Source organism: Sus scrofa, chromosome 9 (assembly GCF_000003025.6).
Source record: "Sus scrofa isolate TJ Tabasco breed Duroc chromosome 9, Sscrofa11.1, whole genome shotgun sequence".
NCBI classification, from domain to species: domain Eukaryota; kingdom Metazoa; phylum Chordata; class Mammalia; order Artiodactyla; family Suidae; genus Sus; species Sus scrofa.
Window position 1 is genome coordinate 124,850,867 of NC_010451.4, and position 27,380 is coordinate 124,878,246.

General features: G+C 38.3%; 2 protein-coding genes across 4 annotated transcripts in view; one reads left to right on the forward strand and one right to left on the reverse strand.

The window, feature by feature from the left end:
* The window catches only part of RGL1 (ral guanine nucleotide dissociation stimulator like 1), a 294,657-nt gene that overhangs the window by 2,509 nt on the left and 264,768 nt on the right, over nt 1-27,380 (forward strand). The gene's annotated exons all lie outside the window — the stretch shown is intronic.
* On the reverse strand, nt 6,536-13,755 carry APOBEC4 (apolipoprotein B mRNA editing enzyme catalytic polypeptide like 4). The gene is made up of 2 exons (XM_003130369.4): nt 12,832-13,755; nt 6,536-9,362 (listed from the first exon to the last, which is right to left on the reverse strand). The coding sequence occupies exon 2, from the start codon at nt 9,331-9,333 to the stop codon at nt 8,233-8,235; it is 1,101 nt and encodes a 366-aa protein (XP_003130417.1). The 5' UTR covers nt 9,334-9,362; nt 12,832-13,755; the 3' UTR covers nt 6,536-8,232.

Below are 27,380 nucleotides of genomic sequence, written 5' to 3' on the forward strand. Positions count from 1 at the left end.
TAATTAGAAAATATAGTCTCTGCTTTCTTGTAAATTCCAAATTTTTAATGTTGAGCATAGCACTTAATTCATTTTAAGGAATAGTATTTCTCCTCTTTTAATTTTTCAAATGAGTGTTTATCCCTGAAAAGAAGGATCCATATGGTTTTAAGACTTTAAATTTATTGTGCAAATAACCTTGTTTGGTTTAACACTAAGGTAGCACTGAATCTGAATTTTCTCAGTAGTAGTATGTACCTCTTTTTCATTTTCTGGGATGATGTAAAGAATGAAGGTTTTAGTTAGAAACAGTTTTAATAAAACTATCCTGTAATAGGTCTCTCTTTTCAGATATTTTAAACCAAGTACTTTACCTACCATATGCTTCTTTTCTCCAAACTTCTTGATAAATACTTAACAAACCAAGGCGTTGAATCCTGTGCACTATTGTTTTTATTATTTGAAATGGAAGTGAATTCAGTGTTCATTTAATATGTCAAAAGTGTTATAAAATAAATAAATTTCAGTTTTCTGCCAATGATCATTTAATATCACTGTTCTCTAGCAACATAGTTACTACAATATAAAAAGGTTTTAGTATGTTACTCATAGTGTTGCAGTTTAATGCTTGTATTTAATATCCAAATGAACTGATTCAGTGTTGAAACACCAACCTTCAAATCTTCAAGTTTTTTCTTTATGATTTATTTTAGCTTTACATAACTTTGTGATTATACACAGAGGTAGATAGTGTGAACTATTTTATAATAAAACCTTTATTCTTCAAAGATTAAAAAAAATTTAGATCTGTACTATTGTCTCAGGAAAAAAAGTTTAGTCCTAAAGGAAAGAACAAACCTTGTTTGTTAAACATTGCTCTAAATGGGACTCTTTCTCTATTTAAAAATTTAAAATCTGTTTATGATAATATAAAGACATGGATTTTAAAATTTATTTATTCTATATTATTTTCCATTACTGGGATCTCTTAATGCTGTTGTTTGAAGATTACATTTATTGTCACAGTATAAATCATAGTATTTGAGATAAAGGTAATTTGCATCTTTTCCAATATTTATGTTACTTTTATTTATTTTTCTTACCTAATTGCATTACCTAGACTCTTGAAAATGGTTTCAAAATTGGATGAGAGTAGACTTCTCTTCTTTGTTTCTATTTTAATGGAAATTTCTTTGGTATTTCACCAATTTTTATTTCCTATTTCCTTATGATTTTTGTGAATGACTGTTGAAATTGTCAAATGCTATTTGGAGGGAATCTAATGATAAAAATCTTATAGATTTTGATCTTTTAATTTGCAAATGTAATGAATTATATTTACATTTTTCTGCACTAGATCATTCCTACATTTCTAGAATAAACTCTATTTGACAATTTTTACTACTAGCTCAATTCAGTTAGTTTACATTTTGTTTGCATGATTTCAGAATCTATATGTATAAGATTGGTCCATATTTTAATTTCTTTGTACTGTCTTGATCCAGTTTTGATATTAGGATTAGTCTAGGTTTATAAGATGAATTGAGAAGATTCTATCTTTTTTTCTATGCTCTGAAATAGTTCAAATAATAGAAAATTATCATGCTTTTTTTTGCTTTTAAAATTATATGGGCTTGCTCAGATTTTTAGAGGTAGATCTTTGATCATCTTTATAGTCCATGATTATTGGCTTGTTTTGTTTTCTTTCTCCTTTTGAGTCAAGTTTAGAATATATATTTTCCTAGTAAATCATGCATTTCTTCTAGATTGCCAATTTATTGGCAAGAAGTTTCACCAAATATTTTCTTACAAGTATTTTAATACCTTCCATGACTGTAGACATGTTGCCTTTCTCATTGCTACTGTTAACTATTTAAGCAAATATTAATTTTTTTGTTCTTTGGTAAGCAAAATATTAAAATCAACATTTTCCCCCCATCCTGATTGTCACAAATTTTAGTAACATATCTTTACTTCTTACAGAAAATAGTCATCTCAGACTTAAAGTGCTGATAAAATTTGAAAGATCCTACAATTTCTATTCCTTTTTGACTATCTTTACTCTGTTAATATTTATGAATAATAACCAGTAATGAGGGTTTGCTCTGTTTCAGACACTTAATAAATAAGCTCTGCACTTACATTATTTAACCCAGAGCCTAGGAATTAGTGTTCCCATATTACGGATGAGGAAACTTAAGGCTCAGAGAGGTTGTGTAACTCAGCCAGTAATGCTCAGCTAGTAAATGGCAGACTGGTATGGGAATTATGTCCTTCAGCTTCTGAAGTTTATGCTTTTAATCACCACTTTCTACTTCCAGTAAGTTTATTAATTAATTAATTAATTAATTCCAACTATCCTACTTATCTTCATGCTAAAATAAGGATATAGCTAAGTCCCAAGGGTCCAAGTGAACCCACAGAATAGCTTGAAATGAGCTATACATTGTGAACTTGAGAAAAAACTTTGTTGGAATTCCCTGGTGGCTCAGTAAGTTAAGGATTGGCATTGTCATTGCTGTAGCTTGGGTTGCTGCTATGGTGAGAGTTCCATCCCTGGCCTAGGGAACTTCTGCATGCCATGGGTCTGGCCAAAAAATCCCCCAGACTTTTTATTGTAACAATTTTTTTTTTTTTTTTTTTTTTTTTTTTTTGGTCCTTTTAGGACCACATCTGTGGCATATGGAAGTTCCCAGGCTAGGGGTTGAATTGGAACTGTAGCTGCTGGCCTAAGCCACAGCCATAGCAAGGCAGGGTCCGGGTTGCATCTGTGACCTACACCACAGCTCATGGCAACGCCAGCTCCTTAACCCACCGAGCAAGACCAGGGAATGAACCTGTGTCTTTTGGACACTAGTTAGATTCATTTCCACTGAGCCATGATGGAAACTACCGTAATGATTTTCTTTTAAAAGATGTTTAACAGATATTCCTGTGAGCTTTCCTCACCTTATTTCGGTATTTTGATACTAAGACATTGAGTCTGTTACCTAATATTAGTCTTCCATGAATATGTCCTCCCTTCCTCCCTCCCCCACTTCCTTCCTTCCTCTTCCCTCCTTCTGGTATATGGAGACATCAATTTAGTCATTCCATTTAATTTTTTAAAAATTGTGGCAAAGTACACCTAACATAAAATTTGCCATCTTAACCATTTTTAAGTGTACAGTTAATACTGTGTATATTCATATTGTACAACCATCACCACCATTCATCTCCGGGTCTCTTTTTATCTTGCAAAGCTGAGACTCTGTACCCACTAAACAATAGTTTTTCATTCCACCTTCTCTCCATCCCCTGGCAACTACCATTTAACTTTCTGAGTTGATAAAATTTGTAAATTTGATGAGTCTAGGTAATTTGTATAAGTAGAATCATATAGTATTTGTCTTTTTGTGACCGGCTTATTTCCCTTAGCTTGAGGGCCTCAAGATTCATTCATATTGTTGCATGTGTCAGAATTTCTTTCCTTTTTTCTTCTTTTTTGGCTGCCCCACAGTATATGTAGTTCCCAGGCTAGGGATCAGATCCAAGTTGCAGTTATGACCTATACCACAGCTGCTGCAACATTGCATCTCTATCCCACTGTGCTGGGCTGTGGATCGAACCTGTGTCCCAGCGCTCCAGAGAGGCTGCTGATCCTGTTGTGCTACAGTGGATTCCTTTCTTTCCTTTTAAGGCTGAATTATATTACATTGTATATATATGCCATACTTTCTTTATCTATTCATCCTTCAGTGGACAAGTTGGGTTACTTCTACCTTTTGGCTAATGTGAATCATGCTGCTTTGAATATGTGTGTGTAAATATCCTTTCGAGACCCAATATCAATTCTTTGGGGTATATACCCAGATGTGGAAGAGCTGGATCATATTTTTTTCTTAGGGAACCAGTTTTACTTAAGTAGGGTGATAAAGCAAGGTTCCACAGCCTCGGGTCTCTGATTTGGTACATCCCTGGGAGTCAGGGACATCCAAGATAAGGTAATCTCAGGATCTGTGTTTATTGTGAGGTCCTGGGTAACAAGGAATGGGGTTGGGGAGAGTGCCAAAACTCTGAGATCTAGAACCTACTTCGGTTCTCCACCTTGGCCCATCTAGCCTACCTAGCCCCACAGTCTAGAGGATGCCTGTTGGTACACTGGTTTGAGCAGAATCTCAGAAAAGCTGTAGGACTGGTATTAATATTGTTAATGATTTTCCCAGGCTTTGTAGTGAGTCTGACTTATTATTTTGAGAGGTTTTTAAGCATGGTAATTAAGAGCATGGAGGGAGTTCTCTTGCCAGTCAGTGGGTTAAGGATCCTTGTCACTGCAGTGCTTCAGGTTCTACCCCTGGCTTGGGAACTTCTACATGCTGTGGGTGCAGCCAAAAGAGAAAGAAAATAAAAGAATGAGGGTTCTGGAGAAAAACCTTCTAGGTTTGATGCTCAGCTCAGCCTTTACTGTTTGAGCAGTTACTTAACCTTTCCTTATTTGTAAAATAGGTGCTATAATAATACCTGCCTCGTGGATTATTGGGAGGAATTAATGATGTGACTGTTTAGAAAAGTGCCTGACATATAGCTCTCACTAAGTGTTAAATAGTAGTACTGTTTAATCAGCATAGGTTACCATGTGGCTTTCCTTAAAAGCCTTGAAAATAAGATAACATTCCATTCTGTGTGTTAAACTTCGGATTGCATGCACTATGAACCAAAACAAATATCTAATAGCAGTTTAAAGAGATAAAGATTTGCTCGCAGGCTAGCAGGATTAGATTGTAGTTTGATGAAATATTAACGTCTATAGACGATCCATACTAGTCATGACAGGAGTTGGTCGTAGAGGTTTGTACTCTCCCTTACAGCCTTGGACCACCTAAACCCTGACCAGGGGGCAGGTGCCCTTGTGCATGTCCCTTCATTTCATTCCAGGTGGCAGATGTCTATCCCCTGGTAAATAGTCTGATAGCACTAAACATTTGAATCACCATTATGAATTCCTGTGAGTCACAAAGCAAGCTTCTGATTGTAGTTGGCTTCTTACGTAGCTTATCTATGTAGAGAGGCTATATAGTCTGGACAACTTGAATGTCTGATTGCATACCCAGTTGTCTCACTGGAAATCAGTTAGCTTTCTGCTTTTATATGTAAATCTTGGGAGTGGTTTTGTTTTTTGTTTTTTGTTTTTTTTTTTTTTTAAGGGCCGCATATGGCATATGGAAGTTCCCAGACTAGGGGTCGAATCAGAGCTATAGTTGCCGGCCTAAACCTCAGCTACAGCAATGCCAGATCCGAGCCATGTCTGCAACCTTCACTACAGCTTGTGGCAGTGCTGGATCCTTAACCCACTGAGTGGGGGGCCAGGGCTGTGTCCTCATGGATACTAGTTAGGTTCTTTTCCTCTGAGAGTTTTGTTACTCCAGGTATGCACCTGTTTAAGAAATCCATTTTCTCTGTCTTGACCAAGTAGGTGGTTGAGCCTACAAAGGTGAGACGCAGACCCTGGGCCATGTTTGATTCACCAAGGAAATGCTCCTTTACTTGACTCCCATCAGTTTCTCGGGTTATTCATCCTTGCCTTTTTCAGGTCACCACACCACTACTAGCTCCTCTAGTTTATTGGCTTGTGTTTTCTTTATTGGAATTTCCACATATGTGGTGGAAGTTATGATTCTTTAATATCGCCACTGCCAGTTTTTTGAGGAGAGATGGAGCACTCCAACTTCTCTTCCCTAAATCCCTGTGCCGGCCTGACACAACCGCTGTGCGCTGTGCACTGTGTAGTGAGCAGGAAGGCCTGCACTGGAAGAGCTCACTCTGTGGAACTGTTGCTCTGATAGGTGCCATTTTAGAGCAAAAAGAGCTGAAGGGAAGCTTAAAGATGAGCTGGCTCCCATCTCTTGTTTTATAGATGAGGGAATAGAAACTGCTTATATGTCTTGATGCTCTCTTTTAAGTCTCTTTGTTTCGACTAAAGCTTGCTGTATTGGCCTGGACTCATGATCTGTTCGTAGTATTTTTCTGCCCAAGCCCCAGACTTAGCTAACCAGTACAAAACTTCACTGCCAAAAGCACGTTTCTTTCCTACGGTTCTGGCAACATTTTCCCCTTTGTTAGATGCCGCTGATACCCAGGCTCACATTCGAAATGCAGATTCATGAGATTTCAGACTGTGTTTCTAACTGGGTTCTTTGTAGCCTGATTGTTACTGGGGTCTTTTTGACCACTTTGGAGATAGAGTTCATAGTAACTAATTGGATATACTTTTTTTTTTTTTTTTTTTTTTTTGAGCAGCCCACAAAGCAAGAAGCTTCAGAGCTGGCTCCCCAGGTCCCTCAGGCTGCTGATGCTGTTAGCTGAGTTGCCCACTTGGTTCTGTCTACTTTTATAATGATCAGAGATCCCAAATTTGTCATGTTGGGGTCTTTTTTTTTTTTTAAACCCTACATCTCAAATTGTAGACATATGATCTAATAATAAACTTCAACAGTACCTCCTTAAGTAATAATTACTCTGTACCCACAATATAATTATGATCTAATAAATGTATAAAAATTTTCAAGTTAACTAGAAATTCCTTTTAAAGTTTTATTTGTGTTTATTTTAATCACAATAGAAATTTCTATTCTAAACATTTTCTTTGTTTACCTTCTCCCACTTCTTCATGGAGTATTTATTATGTGCTACAAATGTTTTCTTCTGATGGCAAAACTATCTTATTAGCTTAGTACTTTTTATTAACATATTAGAAAAAAATGTAGTAGCAAGCTATAAAGGAATGCACATTTTTCTTGTAATGCATTTTCACATATTTCTAAAAGGTAAGTGAGGTAGCTTAAACATAAGCAAGGTGCTTTAATGTACAGGCTCAGAGGGTTGTCACAGAGCACATCTTAGAGGTGTTTTTATTTTTGATTTTTGTATTTTCAGGGCTGCAGTCGCAGCATATGGAGGTTCCCAGGCTAGGGTTCTAATCAGAGCTGCAAGTGCCGGCCTATACCACAGCCGTAGCAATGCCAGATCTGAGCCACATCTGTGACCTACGCCACAAATCACAGCAACGCTGGATCCTTAACCCACTGAGCCAGGCCAGGAATGGAACCTGCAACCTCATGGTTCCCAGTCGGATTCGTTAACCACTGAGCCACGATGGGAACTCCTTAGAGGTGTGTTTTGAACAAGATTTTAAGAGAAGGTATGGATATGCACTGGTAGAAGAGAAGAGATCAGAAAAAAAGGAAAGCGAACAAATTATGAATTGAGAACTCTATCGAAAAGGGGGGAGTGGGGGGCTAACAAAGACAATATGTTAACTGCATTGTGGTTAAGCAGGCACTTGGCTGGGATGGAGAAGGAATTTGGGAGTGGTGACTGGCCAAGTTATTGAGATGTAGATTCACAGCTTTGCTACCCACCTTTTGCTCAGAGGCTGTGCTAGAGCCTAAGGAAAAGCCAAAGGAGGGAGGGAGGGAGAGAATGAGTGATCGCGTGAGCTACGCACAGGTACCTACAATCTTGCTGATAAGACAGGGCTGGAGGAAGGTAGAGGAGGAACCTTGAAAGCCCGTAAGAGTGGCCTGGCTTTTGTGTGGTGTGTGATGGAAGGAGTTTTGGAGACTCATGTATTATCCTGCCTTTATCATCTGCTTAGGAGGGAAAGATCAAACTGAGCAGGTGGCTGGGTTCAAAAATCAATTTTTGCAGCTATATATAATCAATTAGCAAAAGTGCTTTTCTGGACACAAACTATTTTGAACCACTTTAGGAAAAAAAAAAAAAAGCTGCCTAAGATTTTCTGTCCATGATTAGCAATTAATGGAAAATCACTGGTTTGCCTTTGCAAACAGCACTTAATGTCAGTAACTTCAGCTGTTTCCCAATTTTGCAGTACATTTTTTTATACTGAAACCAATTTAGGATGCTATTTAGTTCATGGGCTTTTTTAGTGGAAAGATGATGTGGGTAGTGTAGAATAATGACATTTCCTTATCTACATCAGAATATTAGCAAGTTACTAATGGCTGCATTTTGATACTGTCACTTTCAAAGTAAAGGAGAGAAATCAGGTTGCTTAAGGAAACATTTTGGATTATGTTAAAAATAGTGTTGCTTTGTAATAGTTGAGATAATAAATAATTCAGGTTTTGCTTTTAGTGTATCAATTTATCTCCATCTTGGATCAGACCTAAGAGAGGACGTTTCCAGATTTCTGTTGCTTGTCTAATCAAGTCCTCCAGTAATAGTTTGGTCTTCTGTGTAGGAAGGTAGATTTTATTTTTTCCCTGTCTTTTTCTTTTCATCTGCCACTTTGCTACTTGCAAACTGTTCTGTGATTTCTGCGCTCTCCGCTGGCCCTCCACGGGGAGGCCTTCTGAGATCATTGGTTTCCTGGAATGACATTTGAGGCAAGTTGAAGTGCCTTACAATATTCCTGGGTTTATGTGGGTTTTGTCTGACATAAATTGGTGGTAGTTCTCTGAAAGGCACCAGCACAAAAACGACAGGAACCCTGGGGTCTAGGGTCAGATTGGGTTGCAATTGTCCACTTGTCATTTGAAAAGACTGTCTGGGAAAGACATTGTTTAAGGGGTAGGCCTCTAAAGCTGCCTGAGTTTTTATGTTCTGATTCTCTTTCACCTGCGGAAGAACGTCAGTGAAGTTGGGTTTCACTCCTGTTATGGCATTGATTTCATACGCATTGTGCCTGTCAGCCAGCGCTCTCCCGGTTAAAATGGGCTGGAAAAGAGGCCATCCCGAGACACCACTCACAAAATTGTGGAGGAGAGAATGCCAAATCCCACCACTTATTGGGCTCAAAGTGACCTGTGGCCATAAACTGGCCAGACTCCTGAGAGCTTCGCGGTTCCATGCCGAGGCAGGAAATTCAGCCTCCGTATGGTAGAGCTGAGAAAAGTAAATACTAAGAGTGACGTCTGGATACATTCTCAGGAAATTGTACATTTTGCTGATGCAGCAGTGGTTAGCTTCATTGCACGGCGAGTTGTTGGAATACAGAATGATGTGCCTGATGCCATTGTTGTTGCGTATGGCAGAGTCAAAATAACCATTCCTCTCAAACAACATTGATTCTGGATGGGTATCATTCCCAGTGCAACTGCTAGCATGGCCCTTTTGCACCAGGCTTCCAGAAGAAGGTCTTAGTTCATAGAATGCGAGGTGTTTTGTTTGAGGACCTGTGGGCCCATAAGGAAATCCAAAAAGCTGATAAAATTCTGTGTAGGGAACTCTTGCTTCTTCACCTGTCCGGATATGGTAAGGACAATTAGAGCAATCGAGAGAGAAGCTCAGCCAGTAATAAGGTTTTACTATTGTTCCGCAATTGGCCAGGTATTCCTCGTACAAGGGCTCCATTGCTAGTTTTATTGTCTTCTAGCTGCAACCTAAACAAGGAAAAGAAAGGATATATAAAACCAGGGCAGGAAAAATGAAAGACAATGCCTAAATTATCAAGCCATACTTTTCTTTTAAAAAGAAGCAGCACAGTAACTATAAGACCATAATTGATTTTTTAAAAGATAGTGGTATATATCTGTAGATTAGAAAGTTCAGGATTCTAATCCTGAGGATTAGACAAATCTTGAGAGGAGACAAAAAGAGAAAGGCATAGTACACCTTCACCTGTTCCGTAGATTCTGGGGCAGTAGAGCAAATGAGTTAACCATGCAAGTTATAGAAGCAGACTGCCTTGTTTCAAATCTGGACTCTGCCACTTACCAGCTTTGCGACTTTGGGCAAGTTAATAGAATGTTGGGGAGCCAGAGCTTCCTTCTTTGTAAAATGAGGATAAGAATAGGACCTCTCACAAGATTATCTTGAGGATTGAATGATGGAATAAATATAAGATACTTTATTATGTGCCTGACACATATTAAGGACTCAATACCTATTACCTCTCAGTGGTAACAGTACAAACCCCTGGGTTATCTAAATGGTTTTTGTTTATTAAGGTCCAAAGAAATAAGCCAGGGGGTTGCATTTTGTTCATGTATTCTTCTTTTGTCTCTTATCAGAATATGAAAGTATCTAATATATTGTGAACAGGTTTTGAGTGTGCTTGCATTGAAAGTCAGCTATTTCTTCAAATCATTAGCAATAAGTTGGAGGTGGTTTTCCTTTTGGGAATAGGCTTATAGGGTCAGTTTTGTTAGAGACATCCTGTAGAAGTGTCTTTTGAGTATTCTTTGGGTTGTGGGCCCTCATTCATTGACATTTGAGAGTTTTACTTCCAGTGGATGGGTCTTGTTAAAAGCATTTAGAAAATTTTACTATTCTGGAAAGCAAAGATGATTCTTTAGAATATTTCAAAAAAATAGTTTCTTGGATGTTAAGCCCCCAAAGTTGAGGTCTTTATGCTTTTTCCTTGAAAAAATATTCCTTCCATTATCATTATTCAGGCAGCAACCTAGGGCATTACAATATAGTTTTACAAATGTTTTAAAGTAACCTTTTATTATATAAGTATTGTATGTTTCTTTTAATACTACATATTATGTGTTTTTTTTAAATGCTGATACACAAAGAAAAAAACTCTGACTAGTTGGTATGAGTTTACAGTCTCATCAATGTTTGCAGGTCTGTTCCCCCTAGTCTTTTTGCTGTGTATGTTTGCTATGCATAACGTAATTAAATCATGTTTTAATGATGTGTGGCTTTTTTGTTTAGCATTATGTCATGAGGATTTCCCCATGATATTAAAATTTCTTCAACAGATACAATATTCATGGCTATTTTATCACGTAATTATAATAGGTTCTTGCCTTGTATTATAAGCAATACTTTGATAAACATTTCTGGAATTAAATTGTGCATGTCTCTGATTCTTAAATATAGATTCTTAGATGTTGTATTATTAGATCAAGCTTTGTCAGGTTGCTTCCTAGGAAGGTGTATCAATTTTATCACATCATCTCCCAGTGTTGTTTATCATGCCCTTTGCCACTTTGAGAAGTGAGCATCAGTATTTCTTTATGGCTATAATTTTTACCTTTTCAATTCCTGGTGAGACCGAACACTTTCTCATATGCTTATTGGTCTGTAGTATTTATTCTTCTGTGAAAGATATATGATCCCTAACCCCTGCCCCCCTTTTTGTTTGAGGTTTTTCTGATTGATTTGCAGTAACTCCTTGTGTATCAAGGATATTAGCTGTCATGCCTGTTTCAAATATTTTACCTAATTTATGGAGCCTTTTAATTATGCTGATGGTATTTTCAGTTGCATCAGATTTAACACTTTATGCTGTCTAATTACATTATGATTTATTCTTTTATTATTATATTTAGAAAAAATTTCCTGATCAAAGAGGAGTTTAAGTATTCTCCGTATTTTCTTCTGGTAGGTATGGTTTTTGCATTTAACTCCTTGTCCAGGCAGCAAAATGGATAAAGCAGAAAATTTTAAAGAGATAAACCAACTGTTGCAACAAAATATCTCTCTCACTTTTTGAAATCGAATATATCCTTTCCAAAGTATTTGTTACAGCCTTTCACATGCAAGCACTTTGATCAATTTCTGTTTTCCTCAACCCAGTTCACCCCAGTCATTGCTGGTATTTTATATGGCCTCATCTCCAGGCTGAAGTGTGCAGAGTTGTCTTGCTAATCCTGTCCTGGGCAGAACATATTTCCAGATTTCTCCTAACCTGTCCTTAACTTAGTCCATAAAATTGGTTGTTTGCTTCAGTTTCTTCCTTAAGTGCTGTGTTTTCCTAATGCAGCTGCATTTCTGCCCTGAGGCTTCCTAGACCTTGCTTAGCTTTTCCCTGCTTAACCCCTGGCCAGGAACCCATCACCTGGAACCTGACACCACTCCTGCTTGATCCTTAGCGATGTTTTCTCCTTGGATCCTCTTCTCTCTTAGCCTCACTTGTGAGACCGGATCTCTCTGAATATCAAAGCTTGCTGAAACCAAGCCCAAAGCCTCGCCCTCTTTTGAATATTGTGCCCTGAAGGTAGTCTGCTGTTGGGTGGCATACCTATAACTCAAATTACAATTTCAACTCTCCCATAGAAAATTTATAGATTGATTTGGCTAAAATGTTATGGGAGCATTACCAGGAGGCCCTTTACTGCCTTTATTTGGTGGGGGGGGGGTTGTGCTGTTTTAGCCATGAATGGTGCATCCTTACTGTCTTAAAAGGAGAGCTTGAGGACCAGAGGCTTTTATGTGTAATGATGGGAGTTCTGGAGTTTCATTCTTGCTTTTGGCTTTTCAGGGTCAGCCAACTGTGGTTCCCTATCAGCAGTTCTCCACTTTTTCAGAGGGTCTTCATGAGGTTGTTCTTGAATCACTTTCATCTGATGGGGAAGCAGGAAAGAATTTCTGCCCCCTTTGAATGCTTGTGGTTTATATCATCAATTTGCCATTGATGACAGACTGTCTTGTTAACTTTCGGTATCTGGCTTTCCATTCTCCTAACCAGGCAGAGACATGCCTTGTTTAGCCCAGAGGCTACCTCAGGATCCTTGATTAGCTCACAGGCTGGGTTGGCTAAGACTTGTTTCGCCACCATCCTGTTTCCCTACCATCTAGTCCTTTTCTTCTGCTCTGTCTGTGCTTGGGAAATGCATGCTGCCTTCAGCAGAGCAGATCTCCTGGCAGTAAGAAGTAGAGATCTGCACAGCCAGCTTCTTGCGTCTGTTTGTGAGGGGCCGCCGAACAGAGGCCATGGGTTTAACACAAATGATCTCTATATTTGAGGACAATCTGCTTTCTTTTCACCCAACTAGAATTTAGCCAGTACTGGTAAAGCACAGTTTCCACTGGAGTAATTGGAAAACGGAGTTTGCCCTTCCCAATCTGTGCACAATCTGTTAGCAGCTAAAAACAAATGTTAGCAGTTATAATTACCCTCATTTGGTCTCCAGGCTCAGATCACATTCCAGGTGTTCTAGGAGATGGTCCGTTTCCTTTTTTGCTGCCTTTACATCCCATGCCCTGTTTCAAGTGGCTTCAAAGGGCAGTGGTGCTGTAAAGATTCACCCCCTGTGGCAGTTGAGGGCTCTTTCTCAGTTTGCGTCTGTTAGTTCTTCCTTGGCTGTCCCAAGTTAGAAAGACCTTGCTGAGGTGTGGCTGCCTCTAAGAACACTGTTGAATTGGTGCCATGGTAACGTTTGCAAAGTAGCTACTGCTAGGAAACGGCTCCAACACTTATTGCTTTATTTGCATTTCAAACCACCTGCTCCGAAGATGAAAATATGCATGAATGCATGTTCCATTCTGGATAAAAGTATGATATCTGACTGCTTAAGTGAGCACGTTGGGGTGTTTCTCCCTCTGGCTACGAGGATCGAGTTCTAAAGTCAGCGCCTTTGTCCTTTTCTAGAATAGGGGCCAGGCTTGGTGTGTGGACAAGATTTGTTGGTTCTGTTGCCTGTGGAGACGCCAGGGCCCCCTCCTTGGAAAGCTGGCCCTCTGTGAGATGAGAGGGAGGCACCTGAAAGGGAGCAGAGACTTGACTTTGGCAAAGGGAGGCGCTTTCTGCTCACAGGCCCACAGTCCTTGAAGGGGGAGCGCTCTATTTTTGTCCAAACCTTGGTTATCACGTGCTAGCAGTTTCCCTCCTCTAACATATTCCCTGGGAAACCCTTGCTATTGATATGTGTATGGTTCCTTCCAATTTAAGATAAGCTTTGCCCTGGATTGGTTGTGACCCTTCCTCTGTGGCTGATGGAAGGGCCACTCATCCTTCTCCATCCTTCTCCCGCCCCTGCATTTCCACCCCGTTGCCTAGGGCACCAGACGAATGGATAGTCAGGATTCATTGTGCACCCTCTCAGTTGTTCTCGCTCTCCTCTCGGAGGAGTGCCGGTGATCTCTATGATGTACTTCCATTAGTTACCACCCAGAGCTCTTAAGCATATATACTACTCTAGAAATAACCCATCAGGGATGACAGAAGCACCTAGAAGGGTTCCTGCAGCAAAATCACTGCTTTGTTTTGTTTTGTTTCTTTTTGATTCTCAGGGCCACACCTGCAGCATATGGAAGTTCCCATCCAAGGCTGGGGGTTGAATCAGAGCTACAGCTACCGGCCTACACCACAGCCACAGCAACACAGGATCCGAGCCACATCTTTGACCTACACTGCAACTCATGGTGACGCTGGAACCCAACCCACTGAGGGAGGTCAGGGATTGAACCCACATCCTCATGGATACTAGTCAGATTTGTTTCTGCTGAGCCACAATGGACTTCCGAATATCACCACTCTTTTTTTTTTTTTTTTTTTTGGCTTTTAGGGCTGCACCTGCAGCATATGGAGGTTCCCAGGCTAGGGGTCTAATCGGAGCTGTAGCCACTGGCCTACACCACAGCCACACCTACACAGGATCTGAGCCGTGTCTGCGACCTACACCACAGCTCACGGCAACGCCGGATCCTTAACCTTAACCCACTGAGCAAGGCCAGGGATCGAACCCAAAACCTCATGGTTCCTAGTCGGATTTGTTAACCACTGAGCCACGACAGGAACTCCCTCACCACTCTTTAATTTGTTTCTTGTTGTCTAACTTCCAGTCTCTATAGCAACAGCCCTTTTTCCTCTCCTCTGGGGGGCTCCTTCTAGCTTAAATATTTATCTCTGTGCTTTTTCTGGGTCTCAGGCATATTTATGACCTCCTCAGTATTTTTTTTTAAATGTATAATTTTTATTTTTTTCCATTATAGCTGGTTTACAGTGTTCTGTCAATTTTCCACTGTACAGCATGGTGACCCAGTCACTCATACTTGTATCCATTCTTTTTTCTCACATCCTGCTCCATCATAAGTGACCAGACATAGTTCCCCGTGCTACACAGCAGGATCTCATTGCTAATACATTCCGAAGGCAATAGTTTGCATCTATGAACCCCAAGTCAGCTAGTGTTTTCTGTGACATTTTCTTCTCTGGCGCCTGTCACTTTGTTGTATCCCATTTTTTTCCCCACCATTGGCCATGGATTATGCCCTTCGGTCCCCACTTCTTGCCTGCATTTTTATTTCCTAATTCAATGAACTGGTCAATATAAAGCCAAAAGCTGATCCTCAAATTTCATCTTTTATTTGACTTAATAAATGATATTCCACTTAAAAACATTACTTCAAATGAGCCTCTGTCCCCTAGTGTATTTACCAATTGCATTTTAGGGTAATTTTAGAGATAGGCAATCCCAAGTAGCCAGCCAGTTCTTAAAAGAGCTTCATCGAGGTGTAATTGACAAATAAAAATTGTATATATTAAGCGTGTACAATTCGATCTTTTGATGTACTTGTACATTGTGAAATGATCACAACAATAAAGCTAATTAGCATATCAATCACCTCATATAGTTATCTTTTTTTGGAGGGGGTATGTAAGAACACTTAAGATCTACCCTGTTAGCAAATTTCAAGTGTATAATACAGTATCATGAGGGCTTTTTTTTTGGCGAGGAGGGGGTGCCTGTGGCGTGTGGTAGTTCCTTGGGTAAGGATCGAACCCTTGCCATTGCAGCAGCCCAAGCAGCTGCAGGGGCAGTGCCAGATCCTTAACCTGCTATGCCACAAGGGAATTCCTACAATACAGTGTTTTTAATTGTAGTCACTACCCTGGGATCCCCAGAACTCACTCATCTTGCATAACTGAAACTTTGTACTCTTTGACAAACATCACTCCATTTCCACCTCTCCCCAGCCTTTGGCAATCACCCTTCTACTTATGCTTCTCTGAGTTTGATTGTTTTAGATTCCACATGTAAATGAGATCATTCAGTATTTGTCTATCTGTGTCTGGTTCATTTCACTTAACACATGTCTTCCAGGTTTATCCATGTTGTTGCAAATGGCAGGACTTCCTTTCTAAAGGCTGAATAATATTTCATTGTGTGTATATACCACATTTTTTTCCCATTAATCTGTTGATGGACATCTAGGTTGTTGCCATATATCGACTGTTATGAATAATTCTGCAATGAATAAAGTACCGATTCTAATTCTTTGGATAAATACCCAGACATGGGATTACTGGATAATATAATAGGTCTATTTTAAAATTTTTGAGGAACCACTGTACTATTGTGCATAATGGCTATCCCAAATTACATTCCCACCATCAGTGCACAAGGATTCTCTTTTCCGTATGCTCGCCAATACGCGTTATCTTTTGCCATTTTGATAATAGCCATTCTAATACACATGAGGAGGTATCTCATTGTGGGTTTAATTTGCATTCATTTCCATGATGATCAATGGTGCTTGAACGCCTTTTCATATACTTGTTGGTCATTTGTGTGACTTCTTTTGAGGAATGTCTATTCAGGTCCTTTGCCCTTTTTTAAAGCTTTTTTTTAAGCTGTTGAGTTATATAAATTCCTTGTGTATTTTGGATGTTAACGTCTTACCAAATATGTTGTTTGCAAATATTTCTTGCCATTCTGCGGATTGCCTTTTTCGTTTGATGCCGTCCCACTTGTCTATTTTTGCTTTTGATGCCTGTGCTTTTGGCATTGCATTCAAAAAATCATTGCCAAGATCAGTGTTGAGAAGCTTTTCTCCCTATGTTTTCTTCTAGTAGTTTTAAAGTTTAGGCTTTTACATCTAAGTCTTTAGTCCATTCTGAGTTGATTTTTGTATATGGTGTGATATAAGTGTCCAATTTCATTCTTTTGCATGAGCTATCATTTTTAAGTTGCCATTCTTTTATATCTGTTAGGTATGGGAAAACTCTACTGGAAGACTGACTTTGCAGAGTTTCACTTAGGTTGCACAGAATGACTTTTAAAACTGAATTTAGTTACAAGGAAACAAGGACCTTGATCATGGGATTTCTGCAATAATTCTTATTGCTAAGTTGACATTACAGAAAGGGAGAGAACTGGAGAAACATCTAGCTTCCCAGACTCCTTTATTCTGTCTTCCTTTGCTAACTTGCCACGTTTCATCTTCTTTCAGATGAGATATGATATATATTGTCTATATGAAGTAATATAAAATTATAATTAAGAAGCCTTTCAAAGGTCAAATTCTCCTGCACTGATATGTGTTTCAACAAGAACTTTACTTAGTGTTATTGTAAACTAAAATTTGTTTCTCATCTATGTTGTGGCATTCCAATTTGGGATATATCTAAGCTGGTTTGTGTGTTGCTAGTTGCTGCTTAAAAAGTGACTTATTCTTTGTGTTTTAAGAAGTAAAGTGATTTCTATTTTATTGCTAAAACATAGATAGCACTTTTATTTGAAAATACTGCACCCAATTAATTATATAATTCATTGCTTTCATAGCAGTTTGGTTGACACTGAAGAATAATGCCCACATTCATGTAGCAGTAACAAACTACTTTAAAAAAAGAAACAAGAAAAAAAGCAAACATGAAAGAAAGAAGAGCAGAGAATTTGGTAGATTTCATGGAGCTTTCATAGATTTTCATGGAATATAGGGTTAGGTTGTAAAGATGGGATAAGTGTTAGGGTTGACAGGGAAGGAAACGAGTCTAGCTTGGGGTCATAAGCAGAATGCCCACAGGGTGGCAGCACAGTCTTAAGAGCAGGTAACTTTCTGTTGGACCACTGTTAGTTTGCTAAAACTACACTTTTCTCTCAGAATTCCAATTCTTAGGGAAATGCCAACAAATGTTTAGAGTCAAAGATCAGTCCTAAAACTTACACTGAGTAAAGGTGCAGGGTGACGCACCATCTTTACTCTCAGACTGCGTATATGCTCTGAAAAGGTTTCAAACTATCTGTGGAAAATGAACAATTTTAAGTTTCCAATTCGTCACACTCTAATAATTTTGTAAAATTCAACAAAAGTTATTTTATTAAAAAATGAACTAAAAGGAGTTCCCACTGCGGCACGGGTGGGTTAAAAATCTGAGTATGGGTTGGGTCACTGCGGAGGCACGGGTTTGATCCCTGGTTCGGCATGGTGGGTTAAAGGATCTAGTGTAGGTCACAGCTATGGTTTGGATTCAAATTTCCTGGCCCAGGAACTTCCACATGCCATGGGTGCGGCCATAAAATTAAAAAAAAATTTTTTTTTTAAATGAACAAAAAAACATTGAAATCAGAGTTCCCGCTGTAGCTCAGCGGGTTAAGAATCCGATTAGTGCCCATGAAGATGCAGGTCTGGTCCCTGGCCCTATTCAGTGGGTCAAGGATCCAGCATTGCCGCAAGCTGTGGCATAGGTCACAGATGTGGCTCAGATCCAGTGTTGGTGTGATGTAGGCCAGCAGCTGCACTCTGAATCAACCTCTAGCCTGGGAACATATGCCACAGGTGCAGCTGTAAAAAGACAAACAAACAAACAAACAAACAAACAAAAAAAAACCAAAAGCTGAAGCAATAAGCTTTTAAAAGTTTTTTAAAAAATAATTTAACAGGTATAAACATATCAACACATAAAAAAATTTTTTTTGTCTTTTTTTTTGTCTTTTCTAGGGCCGAACCTAGGGTGTATGGAGGTTCCCAGGCTAGGGGTCTAATCGGAGCTGGAGCCACTGGCCTATGCCAGAGCCACAGCAACGTGGAGCCCAAGCCTTGTCTGTAACCTACACCACAGCTCATGGCAAGGCAGGATCCTTCACCCACTGAGCGAGGCCAGGGATCAAACCCACAACCTCATGGGTCCTAGTCAGATTCGTTAACCACTGAGCCACAACGGGAACTCCCATATAAAATTTTTAAAATTACCTTTTCGTAAATTATAAACAGAATGCTTGTCTATTTTTGCTTTTGTTGCTTGTGCTTTTGAAGTCATAGCCAAGAAGTTATTGCCAAGAACAACGTCATGAAGCTTCTCTCCGTGTTTTCTTCTATTTTTGTAGTTTCAGATCTTAAAAGTCTCTAATCCATTTTGAAGTGTGTGTGTGTGTGTGTGTGTGTGTGTGTGTGTGTGTGTGGTGTAAGATAAGGGTCCAGTTTCATCTTTTGGATGTAAATATCCAGTTTTTCTGACATCATTGGTTGAAGAGACTACCTTTTCCCTATTGTGTAGTCTTGACATCCTTGTCACAGATCATTTGACTGCATGTTTGTGGGTTTATTTCTGGGCTCCCTATTCTGTCAATTGGTCTTTATGTCTGTCTTTATATAAATATAAACAGAACAAACACAACCTAGGAAAAAGGAGAAAAGAGTCACTCAAATTTGGAATTCCCACTGTGGTGCAGTGGCTTAAGAATCTGATTGTGGAGATACGGGTGCATAGGTCACAGCTGCAGCTTGGATTCAGTCCCTGACTGGGGAATTGAGAGGTCTGTTGATAAGGAATAGAGGAGGAGATTTTAAAGGAGTTTCACCAACTTGAAATGTTCATTTTTCATTTTTTTTAAGAAACAAAGCAAATGGTGCTATATTTTCAGAATTCATTGTCAATACCTCATCGTGGTCAGTTCTAACAATTTATCCTGTGAAGTTATTTTCAATTTAAATTATCTTTTAATAAGTGAGATGGTTTATGTTTCCGTGAATAGCCTATGCATGAATATTCTTTTGATGGGGTATAAAAATGTTAAACATTCTATCAATTCTGTCAGGTGTGTGGTAATCACTTTTTACAGATGTGCAATATCAAAATTGTTACCTGCTGCATGGATAATAGTTGTTAAATCATGAACCATGACATAACAAGCTGTGAAAACTGTTCTTCCATGCTTCTAATATTTATTTTGACTTTTCTGTCATTGGCTACTGGAGAACATGCTGCATTTCTTCCTTGTTTGGAAATGTTAACATTATTAATATAAGAAAGATTTCAGGAGTTCCCATCGTGGCGCAGTGGTTAACAAATCCGACTAGGAACCATGAGGTTGCGGGTTCGGTCCCTGCCCTTGCTCGGTGGGTTAAGGATCTGGCGTTGCCATGAGCTGTGGTGTAGGTTGCAGACGCGGCTCGGATCCCGCATTGCTGTGGCTCTGGCGTAGGCCTGTGGCTACAGCTCCGATTCAACCCCTAGCCTGGGAACCTCCATATGCCGCGGGAGCGGCCCAAGAAATAGCAACAACAACAACAACAACAATAACAACAACAACAACAACAACAACAAAAGACAAAAAATATATATATATAAGAAAGATTTCAGACAAATAGGCAAGTCTGGCTATCTAATATACATCTTCAAAAAGTTGGGCCCCATATTGGTTTCTTATCCATCAGTAACTCCGAGATTATTCAATGTCCAAACATTCTCTACAGAACTTTTTCCTAGATAGCCATTGTACCTGACATGCAATTGCAGTTGCATCAGCCTCCGTATTATCTTGTAAAGAAAATACTCTCAAGTGCGATGCCTTAGCCTTTACATAATTTATAATTTTTTGTGTCACTAAACATGTTATTTAGTTTGGCCAACTCTTTTTCAAGTCAGATTTTCTTTTTTGGCTGTGCTTGAGACATGTGGAAGTTCCTGGTCTAGGGATCAAACCCACATCACAGCAGTGATCTGAGCTGCTGCAGTGACAACACTGGATCCTGAACTCACTTTACCATGAGAGAACTCCGTAGTCAGATTTTCTTGATAAAGGAAGTAGTGTGTTGATTTACATTCTGTCTTGAACTTCTTAATCTGAGCAATTACTCTAGAACCTTCTCCTATACAAGATTTAAACTCTAAATCACATTTTATAATAACATAGTCATATCAAATTTTTATAAAAGTATCTGAATGCTTTCAATTTCTGTATTTATCTGGTTCACACTGGTAGTAGTTTATGAATGGGCCCTGGTTCACAGATTCAGCTTTGAGTGACATTACTTTCATATGCTTCTCAATGCCCACTATTGGGTAGTATTCTGCTTACTTACCCAAGTTCACTGAATTTTATCTAGGTCAGTTCCTCTGTCCAGCTTATAAATGCCAATGATGGAAAACTTAAATGAAAATATCATTTGTTTAGACGTTCCCATCATGGTTCAGCGGAAACGAATCTGATGAGCATCCATGAGGACACAGGTTTGATCCCTGGCTTCATTCAGTGTGTTAAGGATCCAGTGTTGCTGTGACCTGTGGTGCAGGTTGCAGGTGTGGCTCGGATCCTGCAAGGCTGTGGCCGTAGTTAGGCCCGAGGCTACAGCTCCAATTTGACTCCTAGCCTGGGAACCTTCATATGCCTTGAGTGCAGCCCTAAAAAGATTTAAAAGAAAAAAAAAAAAAAGAAAATATCATTTGTTTAAAAGAGATGATTTTTTTTTCTCTTTCTGAATTCTTTTTTTTTCATTTTTTTTATTACTCAAATGAATTTATCACATCTGTAGTTATATAATGATCATAACAATCTGATTTCACAGGATTTCCATCCCACAGCCCAAGCACATCTCCCCACCCCCCAAACTGTCTCTTCCAGAGACCATAAGTTTTTCAATGTCAAAAGAGATGAATATTTACTGAATGTGTACTCTGTCCCCCAAATTGTACATGCTTTACATCCTTAAGAGGTAGGTATTGTTACAATTTCCATTTTACAGATAAAGAAACTGAGGTTCAGAGTGTTTAATGTTGAAGATAACATAGCTATTATTGGTAGAGTTGAAATTTGAGCATTCTAAAACTCTTTTCTTTGTCATATTCTTTCCATTATATCCTACCTTTTAGAGAAAAAAGAAAGTAGTTTCAAATTTATGACCTAATCTTAAGATAAATGGGAAAAATCATATGTCAAAAGTGAGACAGTGATAAAGTCAACAATGGGAAGAAAATGTGGGAAAAGTGTCATGACAAAGTAAGTATGTGTGGGAAAACAGCTGAAGACTTTTTGGCAAGAGGAAAGAAATTTTAAAAATCAACTTTATTGAGGTATAGCTTGTATTTAATAAATGCACCCATCTCAAGTGTGCAGTTTTATGACTTTTGACAGATGTATGTACTCATGTTACCATCATTGCAATAAAATAGAGAACAGTTCCATCAATCCCAAATTTCCCTGTGTCCCTTCCTTCCCCATCAGTCACCCTCCCCCATGGCTCTAGTGAGGTATCATCTATTTGCTGTTGCCACAGATTAATTTTTTCCAAAGTTTCACATAAATGGACTCCGGGATCTTTTGCTTCTTGCTTAGCATACCGTTTTTGAGATTCATCCATGTGATTATGTTTATCAGTGTTTTGTTCTTTTTTAGTATTAACATTCCATTGTGTAGATATATTGTAATTCGTTTATTCATCTCTTGATGGATATTTTTATTGTTTCTAGTTTTGGGTGATTATGAAAAAAGATGCTCTGAACATTTATGTCTGAGTCTTTGTGTGGACATATGCTTTTGGACAAATACTTAAGAATGGAATTGCCAGGTCGTATAATAAATGCATCTCAACTTTCCAAGAACTGCCAAACTGTTTTCCAAAGTGGTTTATTATTTTGTATTCCCACCAGCAACTCATGAGCATTTCAGTTACTCCACATCCCTGCCAACACTTAGTATTGTCAGTGAGAGGAAGTATTTAACATTTCAATTTAGAAAGACTAGTTTCTTTTAAGTGTGTCATTTATGTATTTCTTTGTTGCACTCATGGTATGGAAGTTCCCGGGCCAGGGACTGAATCCAAGCCACAGCTGCAACCTATACCACACTATGGCAAAGCTGGACCCTTAACCCACTGCATCTGGCTGAGGATCGAACCTGTGCTGCAGTGACTCAAGCCATTGCAGAGACCATTCTGTATCCTTCACCTACAGTGCCGCAGTGGGCCTTAAGCTTGTCCTTTGACGGGAAGAGAATGAACAGTGGATAAGATTCTGTAGTATTTCTGTTTCTTCATTTGGATGACTAATGCCCAATAAGTCTCCAAGGGCACCATATTGATCAAGAAAGTTGATGTTTAGCTTATCACTGTTTTCAGCTCCTTTTGTCCCCTCTTGAAGTCATTGATAGTGCTGAGTTGAACTCAGTTGAGTCTTCTCCCTCAATTAGGACAGTAGGTAGCAGCAGAGAAAATATTATGATTATAGACTCAATAGAAAGTATGGTAAGCTCTGAAAATCCTTCAAGTGGTTGCTGTTGAGAAGTCTCTTAAGACTGATTGTCATTTCATTATAGTTACATTTTTAGTCCTATAATACTGTTGAATATTATGTAAATTTCAGGTGTAGAGCATTGTAATTCAACATCTGTGCACACAGATATACACAAAGTGATTATTATCACAAGTCTAATTATTATCCATCATCATACCATTTCACCCACCCTGCAACCCTCTTCACTTCTGGTAACCACTTATCTGATCTCTATCTATGAGTTTGTGTTTGTTGTATTTTATTTGTTCATTCGTTTTGGTTTTTTAGATTCCACCTATGAATGAAATCATATTTGACTTATTTCGCTTAGCCTAATACCTTCAAGGTCCATCCATGTTGTCACAGGTGGCAGGATTCCATTCTTTTTTATGACTGAGTATACAAAATTGTGTATATATGCTACATCTTCTTTATCTGTTTGTCCATCGAGAGACATTAAGGTTGTTTCCATATTGTGGCTATTGTATATAATGCTGCAGTGAACATAGGGGTGCATATATCTTTTTAGTGTTTTCGTGCTCTTCAGATATACACCCAGAAGTGGAATAGCTAGGTCATAGAGTAGTTTTATTTTTAGTTTTTTTGAGGAATCTCCATACCCTTTTCCATAGTGACTGCACCCATTTAAAGTCCCATCAACAGTGTACCAGGGTTCCCCTTTCTTCTTCTTCTCTCCAACATTTGTTATTCCTTGTCTTTTCAATAACAGGTGTGAGGCTATGTCTCACTGTGGTTTTGATTTGCTCTTTATAGATAATTGATCTTTTCTCTGATAACTTTTGAGACTCTTTCTTTGCCTTTCATGTTTTAATAGTTTGCAATGTGGTGTGTTTAAGTGTGGATTTAGTTTATTTACCTTGCTGGAAACTCAACTTTGGTAATTCTTATTTTTCATTAATTCTGGAAAATAACCATTGTTAAAATCCTTTTAATAAATATTTTATTTGGAAATAGTTTCAAGCTCATAAAAGTAAAGTTAGTCATAAGGATCACTCCTGGACCTTTTATCCAAATCCACCTGTTGTTAATATTTATACCGTTTGCTTTGTCATTTGTGTTCCTTGATATCTCTTTCATTTTCTACCTCTGTCTCTCTCTGTATTTTTTTCTGAACTATTTTAGGTCATTCACTATCTCTTTAAATACTCCTCTCCTCCATTTTCTCTTTTGGACCATGAACTAGGTATAGAGTGAACCTTCTGCTTTATCCTGCATGACTCTACTCGTCGGTTGTAATTCCAATTACTTATCTTTCGGTGCCACATTCTAGGTATTTTCTCTGGATCAGTCATCTAGGTCTTCACTTTTCTCCATAGGTCTGTTAATCTGTTGTTTCAGTTATTGAATTTTTAAACTTACTGAGTTTTTAATATCAATGAGTATATCATTTCTAGAATTCTATATTTTCCTTTATTTTCTTATTTTTGTTTTTTTATTGTTAATTACTTTAAATGTTCTTATACAGTCTGTAGCAAATAATTCTATAATCTTTAAAGTTCTTGGGGATTTAACTCTTTTTTTTTTTTTTTTTTTTTTTAGGTTATTTCTTCCCGTTCTTGCTTATGGTGGATTATTCCTTTGGGTATTGTTAAATTTTGTTTTCTTGCTGAATAGCATTGAGAACTATGTCTAGATACTCATGTCGCAACAGAAGAAAGGGTGGGGGAAAAAACTGTAACTGCAATGTATACATCTAAGGATGACCTGACCCCCTTGCTGTACAGTGGGAAAATAATAAAAAAAAAAAAAAATTTGTTTTCTAAGTCATGCTTGTTGGGGATCCTATGTAGCTTGCACCAAAGGCATCTCTTTTTCTCTAGCAGTGGTTCTCAATCTTTGCTGCACTGGAATCACCTAGTGAGCCTTTAAAAATTAGTATGGGGAGTTCCCGTCATGGTTCAGTGGTTAACGAATCCAACTAGGAACCATGGGGTTGTAGGTTCGATCCCTGGCCTTGCTCAGTGGGTTAAGGATCCGGCGTTGCCATGAGCTGTGGTGTAGGTCGCAGACACAGCTTGGATCCCGCGTTGCTGTGGCTCTGGCGTAGGCCAGTGGCTCCAGCTCGGATTTGACCCCTAGCCTGGGAACCTCCATATGCTGAGGGTGCGGCCCTAGAAAAGACAAAAAGACAAAAAAAAAAAAGACAAAAAAAGAAAAAATTAGGATGGTAGGTTGAACCCCAGGCCAGTTAACTCAGATACTCCGGAGGTGACACTGAGACATTAATGTTTTTACTTTATTTTATTTTACATTTTAAAAATTAAAGTATAGTTTATTTACAATGTTGTGCCAATTTCTGTTGTACAGCAAAGTGACCCAGTCATTCATACACACACACACACACACACACACACACACACTTTCCTTTTCTTATTTTATCTTCCATCACATTTTACACTTTAAATAATTTCTCAATTATTCCTCAATGAGGTTAGAAAAAAAAAACAAAAAATCAAAAAGATTCAGAGTAGCATGCTGATATTTTCTGTAAAAAATGTCTTTCTGCTGCTAACAAATATTATTTTACCTATGTAGTTCAGGAACTCAGAGCTCAGAAATTAATATTAAAGTGATCAAGGGCAGGAAACACACTTGCCATACCTGTATACATTAAAGGCAAATCCTCTGGAACAGTGGTTCTCAGCCTTGACTGTGGAGCTTCAAAACTCTGATGTGCAAAGGAAACCACAGGAAAACAAAAAGACAACCTACAGAATGGGAGGAAATAGTTACAAACAATGCAATCAACAAGGGCTTAATCTCAAAATATGCAAACAATTTGTACAGCTCAATGACAGAAAAACAACCCAACCAAGAAATGGGTTATTTAAAGTGTAAGATGTGATGATTTTATATACATATACATTGTAGAATGATTACCCAGGTCAAGCTAATTAATACATCCCCACTTCATGTAGTTAACCCCCCTTTTTTCCTTGTGGTGAGAATGCCTTAGATCTACTCTCAGCAACTTTCAAGTGTACAGTAAATATACAATAGCATATTATTAACAACAGTCACTCTGCTGTCCATTAGATCTTCAGAACTTATAACTGAAAGTTTGGACCCTTTGACCTGCATCTTCCCATTTACTTCTCATCCTAACACTTGGTAATCACCATTTTATTCTGTTTTTATGAAATTAGGGTTTTTTTTTTTTTTTGAGAGTCCACATGTAAGTAATACCATACAGTAGTTGTCTTTCTCTGCTGTCTGGCTTATTTCACTTAGCATAATGCCTTCCAAGTTCATCCACATTGTTGCAAATGGCAGGACTTCCTTTTTTATGGCTGCATGATATTCATATGTGTGTGTGTGTGTGTGTGTGTGTGTGTGTGTGTGTGTGTGTATTGCATTTTCTTTATCCATTAATCTGATGATGGAAATTTAGCTTGTTTCTGTGTCTTAGCTTTTGTGAATACGGCTGCAATGAACATGGGAGTGCAGATATCTGATTTCATTTCCTTTGGATGTATGTCTAGGAGTGGGATTGCTCAATCACATGGTAGTTCTATTTTTAGTGTTTTGAGGAACCACTATACTGTTTTCATAATGGTTGTGTCAGTTAACGTTTCTACCAGTAATAGGTAATGGTCTACTTTTCTCCATATTCTCACCAATGTTTCTTAACTTTTGTCTTTTTGATAACAGTTGTCTTAACAGATGTAAGATGATATCTGATCATGGTTTCAGTTTGCATTTCCCTGGTGATTGCTGGTATTGAACACCTTTTCATGTACCTTTGGCTATGTGGAAAAATGTCTCTTCAGGCCTTTTAACCATTTTTAATTGGATTCTTTGCACTTTTTTTTGCCTTTTAGTTTAGATCTTTATCTATTTTGGATATTAACCCCTATTCATATATATTATTTGTAAATATTTTCTCTCTGTAGGTGGCCTTTTCAATTTATTGATTGTTGATTTTGTTATGCAAAAGCTTTTTAATTTGGTGTAGTCCCATGTGTTTATTTTTGGCTTTTGTGCTCTTATCCAAAAAAATCACTGCAAAGACCAATGTCAAGGATCTTTTTCCCTGTGTTTCTTCTAGGAGTCCTATGTTTTAGGTTTTACATTTAAGTCTTTCACATTAACTTTTATGAGTGGTGTAATGTAGGCGGGATCTAGTTTCATTCTTTTGCATGTGGATATCTAGCACCATTTGCTGAAGAGACTGCCCTACCCCATGATGGGTTCTTGGTGTCCTTTTCTACGATTAGTTGATGCTATATGCATAGGTTTACTCCTGGGCTTTCTATTCTGTTCCATTGGTCTATGTGCCAGTATTATACTCTTTTGATTACCACAGCTTTGTAATATAGTTTCAAATCAGGATGCGTGATGTTTCCAGCTTTATTCTTTCACAAGACTGCTTTAGCTGTTCAAGATCTTTGTGATTCCATACAAATTTTAGTATAGCTTTTTTTTTTTTCTA